Here is a 15,874-nt window from a genome sequence, read left to right on the forward strand (position 1 = left end):
GTGCAAATGGCTTTAGATACCCATTGTAAAGGTAAAGGTAAAGGTAAAGGTACTCCTGCCCGTACGGGCCAGTCTTGACAGACTCTAGGGTTGTGCGCTCATCTCACTCTACAGGCCGGGAGCCAGCGCTGTCCGCAGACACTTCCGGGTCACGTGGCCAGCGTGATGAAGCTGCTCTGGCGAACCGGCACCAGAGCAGCACACAGAAACGCCGTTTACCTTCCCGCTATAAAGCGTTACCTATTTATCTACTTGCACTTAAGGGTGCTTTAGAACTGCTAGGTGGGCAGGAGCTGGGACGGAACGATGGGAGCTCACCCCGCCGCGGGGATTCGAACCGCTGACCATGCGATCGGCAAGTCCTAGGCACTGAGGTTTTAGCCACAGTGCCACCCGCGTCCCACTAGGTACCCATTAGGTCCATAAATTACCATATAGCATATATTCAACACAAAAAACAGCAACAATTTGTTGTTGATGAAGGACAGCTGGACATATAAAGGGCCCCATTACCTTAAGTAGCTTAAGGCCACATCAAACCTAAATCTGGCCCTGGGGGCAGCTGCATATTCCTTCACTGAAAGGGGTTGGACTGGGTGATCCCCAGGGTCCCTTCAAACTCTACATTCTATGATTTGTGACTGGGATGTAGATGAGATAGCAGTGAGACAGAAAGGGAAAGGACTCACCTTTGACCTGGGATGGTTCTCAGCCCACTTTCCCCCAGCAATTGCTACCTGGAGCCTCCTAAAAATCTGGCCCACTGATACACAAACATCCCACCCCAAGAAGCACCACTTCGTACCATAGATGAGACTCACCATCTTCTGCAAGCGTTGGACAGGCAGCTTCGAAGAACAGCTCAAATATTTTCTGAGGATTTGCCCTGAGGAGAGAGAAGAGGGACCAAGGAACTCAGAGCCGGTAAGAAGAGGCAAGAAGAAGAGCTTTGAGCAGACCCATGGATTTATTGGACAATATTTACAAGGATGGAGAAGTGTCTCTCTCTCTGTATGGGCAAAGCAGCAATGAGTTCTGGCAAGAACTCACAGATCTCACAATATTTTGACGAGTTCTCGTGAGCTCCTGAAGGAAACCACTGCCAATGCCTGTGCTGCTTCTCCATCGGTGGTGAAGGTGGCGGGGTAGTTGGTGCACCAATGGGGTCACAGCCTCATGGGTCTCTCATGCCTGAGGCAGTGGCCTCACCTCACCTCATGGGTGGGCCAGGCTCCTTCTCAATTCCTCCTCCTCTCCAGCTTTCTTCCCCAGATCACCAGGATCCTAAAACTCTCTCTCTCTCTCTCTCTCTCTCTCTCTCTCTCTCTCTCTCTCTCTCTCACACACACACACAACTTTCTGCCTCTCATATTCCCCCTCATTCCTCCAAATACCACCCTTACCCTCCCTTAATTCCATCTGCCCCTGCTTCTCCTTTTTCTCCTGCCACCATCACCAAAGAATTAAAACCACCACACACTGAGAGACCCTTCTCCCAGCCCAGTCTTCCATTAACCTGTGCAATTATTTGCTACAGACGTCAGCACCCCTCTTTTCCCCCTTCCTGCCCACTTCTCCTTAACCCACTCCTGCCTTTAGACCTTTGGGAAACAGCCGATGGAAATAGTGTGATGACGAACTAGAACAAATATAGTATATTCATACACACACACACTTCCTGTGATACTGAACTTAGGTGGTGAGTGCCGACAGAAGTAAAGCCACTGAGAGATAACAGGGAGATATCTGCATGCTCTGGTAAACTCCAAGGTTTGCAGAAGTTTTTTTTTCTTTAAAAAAAACAGACAAAACCTAAGACCCCCCTCCAAAAAGATCCCCTCCCTTCCCAATGAGGACTGGCCATGCTCAAGAGCCGCAGAATGTTGCCTGTCATGTTGGAAAATAAAAGCAAGATTCTGGGTTGTAGGGGAAAGAGGAAGGTGTGGCAGACTGGCAAGGGCGTTGATCAGGCGGGAGGTGAGGAAATACTGCAACGTTTTGCCACACATCCCGTGTTTGTGGGTATGCATTTTTAGTGCAGGTTCTGGCCTACAAAGCCTTAAATGGCTCAGGACCACAATACCTCAAGGACCGCCTCTTTCCATATAAACATACCCGGACCCTGAGATTATCTTCTGAGGCCCTTTTTCATGTGCCACCTCCTCAAGAGGTCCAGAGGGTGGCAACATGAGAACGGGGCCTTCTCTGCAGTGGCTCCCTGTCTGTGAAATGCTCTCCCCAGGGAAGTTCGCCTCACACCTTCATTTGTGTATAATGGGGGGTTGTGGGGGGGTTATTATTGGGTTGTTATTTTTATTTTGATTATATATATTGTGGTTTTATATTTTGATTTTGTTCTGTGAACCGCCCTGAGACTGCTGGGTATAGAGAAGTGTATAAATTCAATAAATAATCATTATTGTCATCTGATTCCCGACATTCTGTGACTTCAGCATGATCAAACTGAACGAAAAATGATAGAGGCAAAACTTAATTCTTAATATCTGAAGTCTCCAGTCTTACATCTCCATATAATATATTTTAACCATCTGTAAAATAGGTCCATCTCTCTGTACAGTTAACACTTCAGAGTCTACTTTCTCTCCTTCATATCAGTTTGGTTAATTTGTCCATTTATATCACTTCCAAGCAGCTTAATAACTATTCCTAATTAGATGCAGGTTCCTGAAAGTGCCATATTCTAGCATCTAGCCCACTCTATCTTTGCAGCTTTAAACAGGATCTCTGTACTAGTAGTTTCTAAGCCTATATCATCCTTATCTTCAGTCACATAAAACAAAAGCAGCATATGAGTTAATCTCAAAGTTTCCCCTGTCAGATCAGATATACACCATTTGTCTCCAAAAATAGTGGTTATTTGGCACTTTGCCTTCATGTGCAGAAGGTGTGTATTCCCTGATCAGGTATATGCATGGTTACACATTCTCATTCTGTTATTTTTGCCTTACAAATACTTTTCCTTGCAAAATGGTGCTTATTCCTAGTTGTTGTTGTTTTTTGGATCAATGAAGCCAAAAAATATTTTATTCCTGCGGTCATGAGGTTGCTGTGAGTTTGAAACTTCACATGCTCAGAGTATTTCCTCTCTTACATCAGAGTTGCCATACTTTAGTTTGTTTTGCTCCAACATGTCAGGAATAAAGAGGCAATTGGAATGCATGAAATGGTAGACTGGGGTGGGGCAGAAATGTTAATTGTGCCCTCACAACTGAAGCAGTAAACAAGTCTGTGTGCACCTAAGTTATATGCAGCCTATCTGAAGTACCTGAGCTGAATTTCATGCCAGGAATGTTGTGCCTTGGAGATACCAGACTGAATAATATTCCTACTATTCTTCCTGGTTCTCTCTGGTTAAAAAGTGGTATCAGGTACCAGAACTGGTAAAGAGAATCTGGAAAGTAGCTGCCATTTAGAACAGACAATATATCATCAGTGGTATCACCAGAAAACAAAATACGGGAAGAACAAAGTGCCTTTCAGGAGATGACCTTTGTTACCATGGCCAGCTTCTGAAGACAAATAAATGACTATCCTATCTGTTCCTATTCTACCAGTATTTTCTGTGATGTCTTGGCTCTTGTAACCCAATGACTGTTGATTCTTCAAGAATCCCACCACACACAATGACCTCCTAAGACAGGAGTGGACAACTGTGAACCTCCAGATGTTGAACTCCAATGTCCATCAACTCCTGCCAGCATGGCCACTAGTAATAATGGAATAATGATAATGGAAGCTGTAGTCTAGCAACAACTGGAGGGTCACAGGTTGTTCACCCTGGACCTAAAACTGTTTACAAGCCAAGAGATTTCCATGCACGGCCATCTGGCCTGAATCAGCAATTAATTATCCCAGCAACACACAACTTGAAGAGTTGGCCCATAGCATGTCCTCCAGCATTGCAAGGTGTTCTAGTGGGATACAACTCTCAGGTCAGTTGGAGGAGGAAATAGTTTCAGGTAGATCTTGAATTACTTTGCTGCACGGAAGAATTAAAACCGAAGGAAAGTGAAGGTGAGCAGGCTTTGCAGACACAATCCCCTACCCTGCAGCCATGGTCTTACTTGATCCGGGATCCCATCATCCTTGGCTCATTCCATTACATTGTCATCTGCTGAAGCACCACGGCGGACTATCTTTCCTTGCATCTGAAAAGTGGACTGAAGCCCTGAAAAGTGACACATCTCTCTAGGGCTGAGTCTGGTGCATTAAAAAGAAAAAAACACACACATGCAGGGCATTTCCTTTGTGGCTTTTTGTTAGAGGAAGTCTGAGGCCTGTGACTGCCTTAGCTCACTGCTAGGGTGGAAGTTTGGGGGGGGGAGGGGTGCTTGTTGCTTGAGTCTTGCTCTTTTCTTTTTGCTGTTTCCTTTCCGAGCTCACCTGAACCTTCAAGCCAGGCTAGCGGCAGATTCCGGGAGGCGAGCAGAATTTTGGATCTGCTTAGGCCTTTGACCAAAGGGAAAGGAGGAAAGGGATGTTTCTGCTGGCAATACGGTCTTTCTCCACTCTACTTTTGTGGTGCTTGGAGGCATTTAGAGTGTTGCAAGAGTCATTGCCTGCATCCTCTTTGGATCAGCACCATTACCTCCTCCCAGTGCTTTTGGATTGCTGACTGGATTAGCCTTTGGTAACTGGTGGCTACTAGCTACTGCACACCCTTCTTGTGTGGGTGTGAGAAAGGAGAAACAGTGTGGCTGTCTAAATGTAGCCAGAAAAAAGAAGGAAGTCCACATTTTTGCAGCTGGCTGACAAGAAACAGCAGGGAGGTGGGGGCTGTATGCTGTTGTACGGTATGCTGATGACAACGTAGTATGCGCACGCTCAGAGGATGACCTCCAAACCATCCTAAATATCTTTGCAGAAGCTTACGAAAAGCTTGGCCTATCACTCAACATCCAAAAAACCAAAGTGCTGCATCAACAAGCACAAAACAACCCCTCTGCAGTCCCACAAATCCAACTCAATGGTGTAACACTGGAGTCAATCACTTCTCCTATCTGGGCAGTTATCTTTCCACAAGGGATGCCAAAATCCAGCATCACCTAAGCTCTGTGAGCGCAGCTTTCTCCCAACTGAAGTACAGAGTGTTTGAGGACCGGGACATTTGCAGGAAAACCAAAATGCTTGTTTACAAAGCTATTGTACTACCAACCTTATTGTATGCTTGCGAAACATGGACCACTTATAAATGCCATCTCCAACTCCTTGAAAGATTCCATCCACGGTGTCTCTGAAAAACAGGCAAACTAATGCCAGTGTACTGGAAGAAGCAAAGATCACCAGTGTCAAAGCAGTGATTCTTCAACATCAACTTTGTTGGACTGGTCGTGTGTGGAGAGAAAGGGAGAAACATGCTAAGAGGAAGACATGTTTGGCAAACCCTCACCATGATCAACCCTCAACTCTGTACTCACTGTGGAAGGGCGTGTGGATCCAGAATTGGCCTCTACAATCACCTACGGACACACTGTTAAAGCTGTGTTCATGGAGACAATCTTTTTAAAATATATATATATATATATTATTCAATTTTATTTTTAAAAAATGGCAAAACATCCATCTTACATATAATATATAAAAACCACTTGGCCATCTTGGCTTGAGACTTCCCTCCTTCTCAACTAATGGTTTTCCTAATTATACTCTAATATTGCATTTTGTTATTATTACCCTTAAATCCAAATCTTAAATACACCATTTAAACATCATATTGATAATAATTGATATCTCTAACCTTACAAAACTTCTTGTAGCCCTACTAACAATGTCAATTGTTAACAATTGTCTCTCAAATACAATGCAAATTTATTCCAGTCTTTCAAAAAGGTCTTGTTCTGCTGGTTCCAAATTTTCCCAGTTAATTTCGCCAATTCGGCACAGTCCATTAACTTCATCTGCCACTCTTCTTTTGTTGGGATCTCTTCCTTCATGGAAGACAATCTTACGTGGCTATGATTGATTACCAAAGAAGAAGAAGAAGAAGATCTGAGGAACTGATGTTTTTATTTTTATAAATATTTTATTAGGTTTTTAATAAGCAAATTTCCACTTTCAAATACATACTTCCATGAATCCAATGGACTCCCCCCATCTCCCGAGCACTGCATTCCCTGTGTAACCAAGACCTCAGCAATTTGTTAACTTGTTTTATACATAACAATATATCTTCCATTTTATCGTGTTATCTGATGTAAACATTTCAATACAATTGCATTAATTTTTAATTTCCACACAATAAAAATATTTCAGATCTGAGGAACTGATGAAACTTATCTATTCACTCTGTCCTGCCCAGCTTGTCAAACAAAAAGATGTGACAATTCTCCTTTTAAGTAAAATGACCTAGTAACAACTCCTGAAACTTCCTGCCACAGGAAGATGTAGAGGGTATGAAATGGCACATTTAGGACCACTTGGTAACCAGCCTTTGCTCAGCTGCTTTGCTTGCTAATAGGAATTCATGCTTCCTCAAGGAGTCTTACTGACTAAATTTGTTATGCACTAAGCTTGGATCCTAGATCAATAGGCAAGTAGGATCCTAGAATGCAACAACTGATTGGCTTGCAGGAAAAGACCAATCAGGCTCCAGGAGGGAAGCAGAATCAGCCAATCATTGCATTGGGGAAACATAACAGAACTAAAGTAGAATATGCCACTAACACATTATTATTGTGTCAACTACATGTTGCAGAATATGCCCCAATAAAACATCAGTCTGGATGTGGCTGAAGTAATCTTAAACAGGATTTAGGTTTGATGAGGCCCTAAGCTACTGAAGGTAATGGGACCCTTTATATGTCCAGCTGTCCTTTGTCAACAACAAATTGTTGCTGTTTTTTGTGCTGAATATATGCTACATGGTAATTTATGGACCTAATAGGTAACTAAAGCATTTGCACATGTTGCCATGCAACCTGTCCATGCAGAATATATATATAGAAATTAGCAAATAGGAGCCTACACAACACAAAACACTGTTGCTGTATGTAGGTTTTATTTTATTTGTTTTTTATCTTATATTTTGGAAATGTACATCCAGGGTTTTTTTCCTTTAAATTTTTATGGAGGCCCCAAGAGAGTGGGGCCCAAAGCTATAGATTGTTTAGCTTATACGTAAATGCGGCACTGATCTTAAGTATATTTTACTGTAGCTGTGCAGCTTGTAAAATGTTGGAAGCTTAAAATAAAAAGTTGAGGACCATGTGAATGAATTATGGATTGAACTGGAGTGGAATTAGTTCGTTTTTGGAAGTGGAACTTGAACGGACTCTATTTTGGAGGTGCATTGGAATGGGTTCTTCTTCTTTTTAAAGAACTTTCCCAATATTATCCTTAATTCTGCAGCTTCTCTTCTCCACTGACTTCCTGACAGGCAGACGCAGAATACAATTACAGATAGGTAGCCGTGTTGGTCTGCCATAGTCAAAACAAAAAATTTTCCTTCCAGTAGCACCTTAAAGACCAACTAAGTTAGTTCTTGGTATGAGCTTTCGTGTGCATGCACACTTCTTCAGAATACAATAAAACACATAGGAAAATGTGTAAACGTGAGTTGGTTCTGCATCTCGTTGCAGCCTGTGGCTGTATGTATTTCGCACACTTTGCTTCTGCCTGTTATGTTGGAAAAGGGGAGGAACATATTGGAAGCAACAGCTCTCTGGAACGGCATTAAGCTGCTGCCATCTGTGAGCAAGAATTGGCGCACGTGCTCCAAAGGGAATGTGAGGTCATGGGAACGCTTACTACATGTTGGGACAAAATCCCAGGCCGGCTGTTGAGCAGCTCACTTCCCAGAAGCCAGGCTTTTGAAAATATTTGTACTGAAAAAAATACAATCAGGGTACAAGAAGCATCACAGTGGCCCAGTTCTTAGGTAGCAAACCTGTGCCAGCCTGCAGATGGGGGCTCATATAATGGAATGCCTGCCCCCCCCCCAATTTGCAGAAAACAAGCATGTCAGGGGGAAGGGATCAGTGCCTAGCTGTGTCCTGGACATGCTAATTGGTTTTCCATTGTGTTAGTTCTTTTAAAAGTGATTTTCCACTTGCAGTTTACAGCCAGGTCAGTAATACGAGGGAGAACTGGGCCAGAACCTAAGGGGTAAAAATATTTTTAAAAATATTTTTAAATTGAGAAACTGTCCCTTTAACTTGTGAAGGTATAAGGAGGAAACTTATAGGCAGTATTCCACAGAATCCATTTGCTCACTGGGGGATAAACGTGCTCCCACCTTTTCCATGTTATTATTGTTATGGCTAAAGAGTATCTAGGTTGGACACCTGAAAGCAACATGCAGTTATTTAAACACTTTAATATTTACTTGAACACTGCTGATATTTTTATGTCAAAATTGGGGTTTGGCTTTTGCTGCCCAACTCTCCATGGGACTCGGAGTGCCCTAAGTCCATGATCAGTTAGAGAAGAATGGATAGAGACAGAATATTATTGAGGGGAAGTGTGTGGAACAGGTCGCGGTGTTTCGATTTCTGGGAATGGAGTTGAGAGATGACCTAACCTGGGGCGAAAACAGCAAAGACCTGATGAAGAGAGCACAGCATAGGTTATATTTTCTGAGAATCCTTCAGAAAAATAATCTCTCAAAGGACCTGTTGATGGCATTTTACCATTGTACTGTGGAGAGTGTATTAACTTATGGTCTCTGTGTGTGGTTTGGGAGCTGCACGGTCAGGGAAAAAACAATGCTGTACAGGGTTATAAAGACCGTGGAGAAAATAATTGGGTGCACTCTTCCCACCTTGGATCAAATCTATGCTTCCAGGTGCCATAAGAAAGCTGCAGAGATAGTGCAGGATAGTGCACACCCCGGAAATGATCTCTTTCAGCTTCTGCCTTCTGGAAGAAGGTACAGGGTTATAAAGACTAGGACTAGCGACATGAGAAACAGTTTCTATCCAAATGCGATTTTGGTTTTAAATGCAGTGTAAGGTAGTCTCTGTGGGAGTATATTGTATTTAATAATGGGGTTTCAGAGTTTTTAGGAGCTAACCAGGCTGGGATAGTTGGGATAGCAGGCTTGTTGGTTTTTGAATGTCTGATGTAGATTTTTTCAATTTCATTGTTCTGTATGGGGCAATGACAATAAAGATTATTGTATCATATTGTATCGTATCATATCTAGTGGAAAGCAAGGCAGGCTTTTATTTTTCTGTTGCAACAGAGTTCCCTCTCCTCCTTCGAAGGAAGGAGAGACTCTGAGCAAAAGTGTGCAGGAACCTTTAAAGACTTTTGACATTGACCAACTCCCTTAGCCAAAGACCCCCCCCCCAAAATCATCATACATACATCAAAAGAGGTGGTCTACAGAAGAAATGCTGTCTGCCAGGATACCAGTTAAGGTTGCTGATTGCATTACCTGGGCAGACTGGCCATTCTTTTGTGATGGTTAATGCTTTAGTTCCTGAATCCAGGTCACAGGCTCACCCTATTCACACACAAATACACCCTTAAGACAGGATTTGTAAGCCAAAAGACAATGGGAAGGCTTTCCTCATTTGCCTCCCTTACTGCAGAGGAATATTTGAGGTCATTGGGAGAGTCAAAATGGCCTCAGGATTGTTTTCCTGTACTGTTTCAGCCTCATGGTTTATATCTTTAGATATGTGTGCATTTATGAATATTTATTTTATATTTGAGACCTTTGAATTCTTATAGCAATTTAAAACAACTGCATAACTTTTAACTGTACTGCATTTGGGTTTTGGCTGTTCTGTATGGATTTTACATCCTCCCACCTCCGTTACCCTCCTTCGCTACAATATTTCTGGCTACAGGCTTAATTGTCACAATGTCAAAATCTTCCCAAAGTGATGATCCAGGCATAGAATCATAGAATTATAGAGTTGGATGTGTCATTCCCAAACAGTTAGAAAAGGGCAGGAATAAAAGGCATCTGAATAAACTCAGGGAGCTAATTTCTTGGCTCATACATGTTCTGCAGTTCCAGCTAGTCTGCCACACTCTGTGTTACCAATCAGTCAGTCAGTCAACCTTACTGCTGCCAACGTCGCCACCCGACCCCCCCTTCACCTTTCCCCCCCTCCACCTCTTTCCCACTTTTCTTCCTAATGTCGTTCAAATCAGAACCAGTGAAGGCGGTGAAGGTCCTGTGTGAGTGCCTGGAGGTGGTTGGAAGATGGATGGTGGCTAATGAATTGAGGCTGAATACTGACAAGACAGAAGTACTGTTTTGGGGAGACAGGAGGTGGGCGGGTGTGGAGGACTCCCTGGTCCTGAATGGGGTAACTGTGCCCCTGAAAGGCCAGGTGCACAGCCTGGGAGTCATTTTGGACTCACAGCTGTCCATGGAGGCGCAGGTCAATTCTGTGTCCAGGGCAGTTGTTTACCAGCTCCATCTGGTACGCAGGCTGAGACTCTATCTGCCTGCGGACTGTCTCGCCAGAGTGGTGCATGTTGTGGTTATCTCCTGTTTGGACTACTGCAATGCGCTCTATGTGGGGCTACCTTTGAGGGTGACCCGGAAACTGCAACTAATCCAGAATGCCGCAGCTAGACTGGTGACTGGGAGCGGCCGCCAAGACCACATAACACTGGTCTAACACTGGTCTACATTGGCTCCCAGTACGTTTCCGAGCACAATTCAAAGTGTTGGTACTGACCTTTAAAGCCCTAAACAGCCTCGGTCCAGTATATCTGAAGGAGCGCCTCTACCCCCATCATTCTACCTGGACACTGAGGTCCAGCGCCGAGGGCCTTCTGGTGGTTCCCTCACTGCGAGAAGCCAAATTACAGGGAACCAGGCAGAGGGCCTTCTCAGTAGTGGTGCCCGCCCTGTGGAACACCCTCCCACCAGATGTCAAAGAAATAAACAACTACCAGACTTTTAGAAGACATCTGAAGGCAGCCCTGTTTAGGGAAGCTTTCACTGTTTGATGTATAGTGGTACCTCAGGTTAAGTACTTAATTTGTTCTGGAGATCCGTACTTAACCTGAAACTGTTCTTAACCCGAAGCACCACTTTAGCTAATGGGGCCTCCCGCTGCCGCCATGCCACCGGAGCACGATTTCTGTTCTCACCCTGAAGCAAAGTTCTTAACCTGAAGCACTATTTCTGGGTTAGCGGAGTGTGTAACCTGAAGTGTATGTAACCCGAGGTACCACTGTATTACGGTATTTTGATATTTTGTTGGAAGCTGCCCAGAGTGGCTGGGGAAGCCCAGCCAGATGGGCAGGGTTTAAATAATAATTTATGTATTTTTTTAAAAAATGTCTCAACAAATGAAACTGATCTGCAAAAAATCTTACTTGGGGAAAAAAGAGAGAGAGAGAGACATTGCACATACTTTTGTAAACCAAGAAAATCTTTAATAAAAATACATTTTTTAAAAAAACCTTACTGCTGCCTAGCACGACATTTCTCTTTTGTCAGTGAAACTAACCATCACCTGTTCATAGCCATGCCGGAGAAGTCCTTTGTACGAATGCGATGAGAAAGGGGTGTGAGGTGGACCAGGCCTTTGTGTGAAGAGTTCTCCCAGGTAGAACATTTTTTTCATGTTGCTTTGCTTCTATCCATTGTTTGTCTAGATTGTGTGGGATAACCAGCCTCATTTAATCAACATGCTTAAGTCTAATGAATGCATGAAGGGGTTAATAACATAGGGTGAACTGTCCTGCCAAGCTTAGCTAGGTCGCTCCCTCTCACCTTGGGAGGAAAATAATCATGCTTATTCTTTCCTTCTCAATCTACTTGAGAAGCACATGACTATCGCAAGCTGCTCTTGAATTCTATACCAATAATTTAGGCGCCATCACCGATGTGACTAAGTCACGTTTTACAGACTGTGCAACTTTTTTGAATGCTGTATGGAAAAGCACATGAATCGGACCTTTGAAGAATCTGTAAGTAAACCAATTTTCAACTTACCAAACGTGTGCTCTTTTCCTATGCTGGGGAAAGAGGGAAATTCAGAACTCACAAGGGCATATTTTAAAGGTCTAATAGTCTATATCCCCACACTTTGCTTTGCTGCATGTTATCCGATTTTAAATCTCTGCTGCCTACCTGAATCTCTCACCTACCTGAATCTTGGCATACAGGGAATTCTCCTTTTATACCTATATTTTCCTTGCACCGACAGATTGTTCACGGCTTTTTTGAAGTCACTGGGCACATTAAACTCACTGAATTAAAGTTGTTTTTTTGAGCAGATCAATGCCTTAGAGCTGATGCAATTAAAAGGAGCAGAGAGAGATTAAAAATGCCTTCAATTCTGTGCATGTTATTAAAATGTGATCAGTAATGGTGAGTATCACTGTATTCTGTTAAACAGGCCACTTGGGGGAGCACAACATGCCAGTATAATGGAAACTGCGAGAAACGTCAGCTAAGGCTAGTCTGCAAATAGGAAGTCATGGAGGGTGGAGATGTTGCAATGGCTAAATTAGTCATGCAAAATATGGGTGAATCACTTTCCCCTCTGAGCACTACTCCTCAGGGCTGGGCACCTCTGCTATGTCACAAGAAACCATTCAGTCTTTAGCGATTACATCAGCTTCTGCAGCATATCCGATCATCTAAGCAGGACTTGCACAGAAAATCCTCCCACTGACTTGTCCCCTGATGCTTTTGGATTTTCTTTCTCAGGATTGTCTTTTGGTGTTTTCCCTCTGCCTTCTGCTGTGGAAAACTGAGCTGACATACTAGATCCGTCTAATAAAAACAGAGAACCATAGTCTACAGGTGGTGCCCGGCCTGCCCTTTCTAAGCCACACAAAGGGGCCCATTGTGATGCTGGAAGACTTCCATGGAGCGGGTGAATCGCAACGCTCTCTTCATTCAGAAAAAGCTGGCATCCTTACACGGGTTAGAGTGCCAATATAACGCAAGTGGAACATTTGGATGAGAGGGCAGCATTCTTGAAGTGGCACGGAGTAGAGGCTAGAGATCAAGGGAATCCACATTGGCCTAGGAAAGGTAGTTGAACAAGTCTGTTCTGGTGGAAGCAAGCAGCAAACATGTAAGATGGCTTTCTCTACGTGTTTGTTTCTTCGGCAGTTGCCTGGGAACAGCACCTGTTTGGCAGGTTAACTTCCCCAGGTTATAACAGCCAAACTTATTCCAACTGAGGCACCTTTTAAAGACACTCAGCTTTGGGCAGTTCTAAAACATAGGGAGACACTTTTGAGCAGCAACAGACCATGGTCGTCTTTCGCACATGCGCCGCCAGGGTGCAAAGATCCACCCAGTGCCCACAAATTTAGTTCAGGTAAAGGAACCCCTGACCATTAGGTCCAGTTGTGGCCAACTCTGGGGTTGCGGCGTTCATCTCGCTTTACTGGCTGAGGGAGCCGGCGTACAGCTTCCGGGTCATGTGGCCAGCATGACTAAGCCGCTTCTGGCGAACCAGAGCAGCGCACGGAAATGCAGTTTACCTTCTCGCCGGAGCGATACCTATTTATCTACTTGCACTGGCATGCTTTCGAACTGCTAGGTTGGTAGGAGCAGGGACTGAGTAACGGGAGCTCACCCCGTCGCAGAGATTCGAACCGCCGACCTTCTGATTGGCAAGCCCTAGGCTCTGTGGTTTAACCCACAGCGCCACCCATGTCCCTCCCCTAAATTTTAGTTTAGCCGCCCCCAAATTAACTCCTACAGTGGTACCGGTCCAGTGGTGGCCTCGGTCCAGTATACCTGAAGGAGCGTCTCCACCCCCATCATTCTGCCCGGACGCTGAGGTCCAGCGCTGAGGGCCTTCTGGCGGTTCCCTCATTGCGAGAAGCAAAGCTACAGGGAACCAGGCAGAGGGCCTTCTCGGTAGTGGCGCCCACCCTGTGGAACGCCCTTCCAGCAGATGTCAAAGCGATAAACAACTACCTGACATTCAGAAGACATCTTAAGGCAGCCCTGTTCAGGGAAGTTTTTAACGTGTGATTTTACTGTATTTTTGGTTTTTATGGAAGCCGCCCAGAGTGGCTGGGGAGGCCCAGCCAGATGGGCGGGGTATAAATAATAAATTATTATTATTATTATTAATATTACCTCAGGTTACAGACTCCGCTAACCCAGAAATAGTACCTCAGGTTAAGACCTTTGCTTCAGGATGAGAACAGAAATCGCGCAATAGCAGCAGCAGGAGGCCCCATTAGCTAAAGTGGTGCTTCAGGTTAAGAACAGTTTCAGGTTAAGAACGGACCTCCAGAACGAATTAAATTCTTAACCCAAAGTACCACTGTATTGAGCTTTTTTGGGGAGGGGCGGGAAACCAAAGTTGTTGATCTATTTTTAGGGGGGGGCGAACTCAAAGTTGTTGAGCTTTTGGGCGAGGATTGCTCACCTGTAACAATGACACAGCAGAAAAAGACTGCTTTTGTTTCCTGACTCGGGAATATTTGACGCTACGGAGTAACGGAGGAGGGGGCAGGGATTTCGCTCCATTGCTTTGCACTGCCGCCAATCGAGAGGGACCGGTATACAGTAGGTATACATTTGGCGCTCCCCAGAATTCAGCGCCTGGGTGCCCCCAGCCCTTGCACCCCTGGGTAAAGGCGGCAACAGACATAGGTACAATCTAGGCAAATCCACCCCACACCTACCATATCGACTCACCACAGCATTATTTTTTCATTTCAGAAGAACGAAATGACAGCCATTGAGCTGCAGTATATGGTAGAAAGTAATAGTATATACACAATATTTCTCTTGTCTAGACTGTGCGTTGGATCTTCCCGCAGTCTTGTTATGGGAGAAAGTGAATGGGCTCTAATGAAAAAGACGGAGAATGGAGTCTATTTTGTGTAGCAGCCCACTCCATTTCTTAGTCACACTAGAGTAGGACAGAAGCATAAGGACAAGTTCAATGTAGATTAAAATTCCTTTTAAAAAATATTTATGATTTTCAATTTTATACATTTCAATAATTTTATAACTTTAAAATCTCAAAACTTTACTTCCTTCCCCCTCTTTCTGCATATCCAAATTAAATTTATTTTCTCATTTATTCATCTAAGTATACACTCTTATAAAACTGCAGGTTATTAACAATAATCCTGCCAGTGTTCTTATTTGTTTGGTTTATTTGTAAAAAATCAATAAACCATTTCCATTCTTTTATTAAAAAGTTTGTTATCTTGATTTATTATTTTTTGAATAATTTTTGCCACTTCTGCATATTCCATAGGTTTTTTGCAGGGAGCCATTTGCTGGTGTTTGGTACTGCTTTTGAGTGAATTGGACCTTGGTTTTTTGGCAAAACCATGACTCCGTGCGTTAGGGCGCTGAGGGCTCATTTTATGGCCTACTGTGAAACGTGGGGTTTGCACCTCAAAACACTGCAGGGGGCAATTTGAAGGTATTTGGCACTGCTTTTGAGTGAATCAGATGAGATTAGGTTTTTGGCAAAACCGTGACCCTGTGGGTTAGGGTATAGTTTCCTCTTTTTCTAAGTGGCAGTGACTGCAAACTGTTCCATTTTCTCAGGAATGCTGGGAAGTAACTTGTCAAGTTTTCATTTTTTAAAACCACCACCACTACCAGGGCAAGAGTAAGATACCTAGGAGCTTATGGCATCTTAGGAGAACTATTCAGGTTTCCTGTACTGTACTCTCTTTCTCCTCTTGTTAGGATAAATCACTTTTGCAGTTTCAGACTGAATGGGATTAAGAATAAACACACATGCTCAGGCTATGGTTTCCCTCCTTGCACCTCCACCATGGGCACATTAAAGCATGGGTAGGCAAACTAAGGCCCAGGGGCCGGATCTGGCCCAATTGGCTTCTAAATCCGGCCTGTGGACAGTCCAGGAATCAGCGTGTTTTTACATGAGTAGAATGTGTCCTTTTATTTAAAATGGGTTATTTGTAGGGCATAGGA

At 43.9% G+C, this 15,874-nt stretch overlaps 1 protein-coding gene across 3 annotated transcripts in view; it reads right to left on the bottom strand.

The window, feature by feature from the left end:
• Positions 1-5,217, bottom strand: part of DENND1C (DENN domain containing 1C) — a 54,502-nt gene extending 49,285 nt beyond the window's left edge. For all 3 annotated transcript variants that reach the window (XM_081894015.1, XM_081894014.1, XM_081894013.1), the window contains exons 1-3: positions 5,170-5,217; positions 4,086-4,221; positions 822-886 (exon numbers count right to left, since the gene is read on the bottom strand). In XM_081894015.1, the coding sequence (XP_081750141.1) occupies positions 822-886; positions 4,086-4,105 (85 nt within the window). In that variant the 5' untranslated portion in view covers positions 4,106-4,221; positions 5,170-5,217. The remainder of the gene's footprint in view (positions 1-821; positions 887-4,085; positions 4,222-5,169) is intronic.
• Between the last annotated feature and the right edge of the window lie 10,657 nt (positions 5,218-15,874).

The sequence above is a fragment of the Podarcis melisellensis genome (genome assembly GCF_964234715.1).
Source record: "Podarcis melisellensis genome assembly, chromosome: 17".
NCBI lineage: Eukaryota > Metazoa > Chordata > Lepidosauria > Squamata > Lacertidae > Podarcis > Podarcis melisellensis.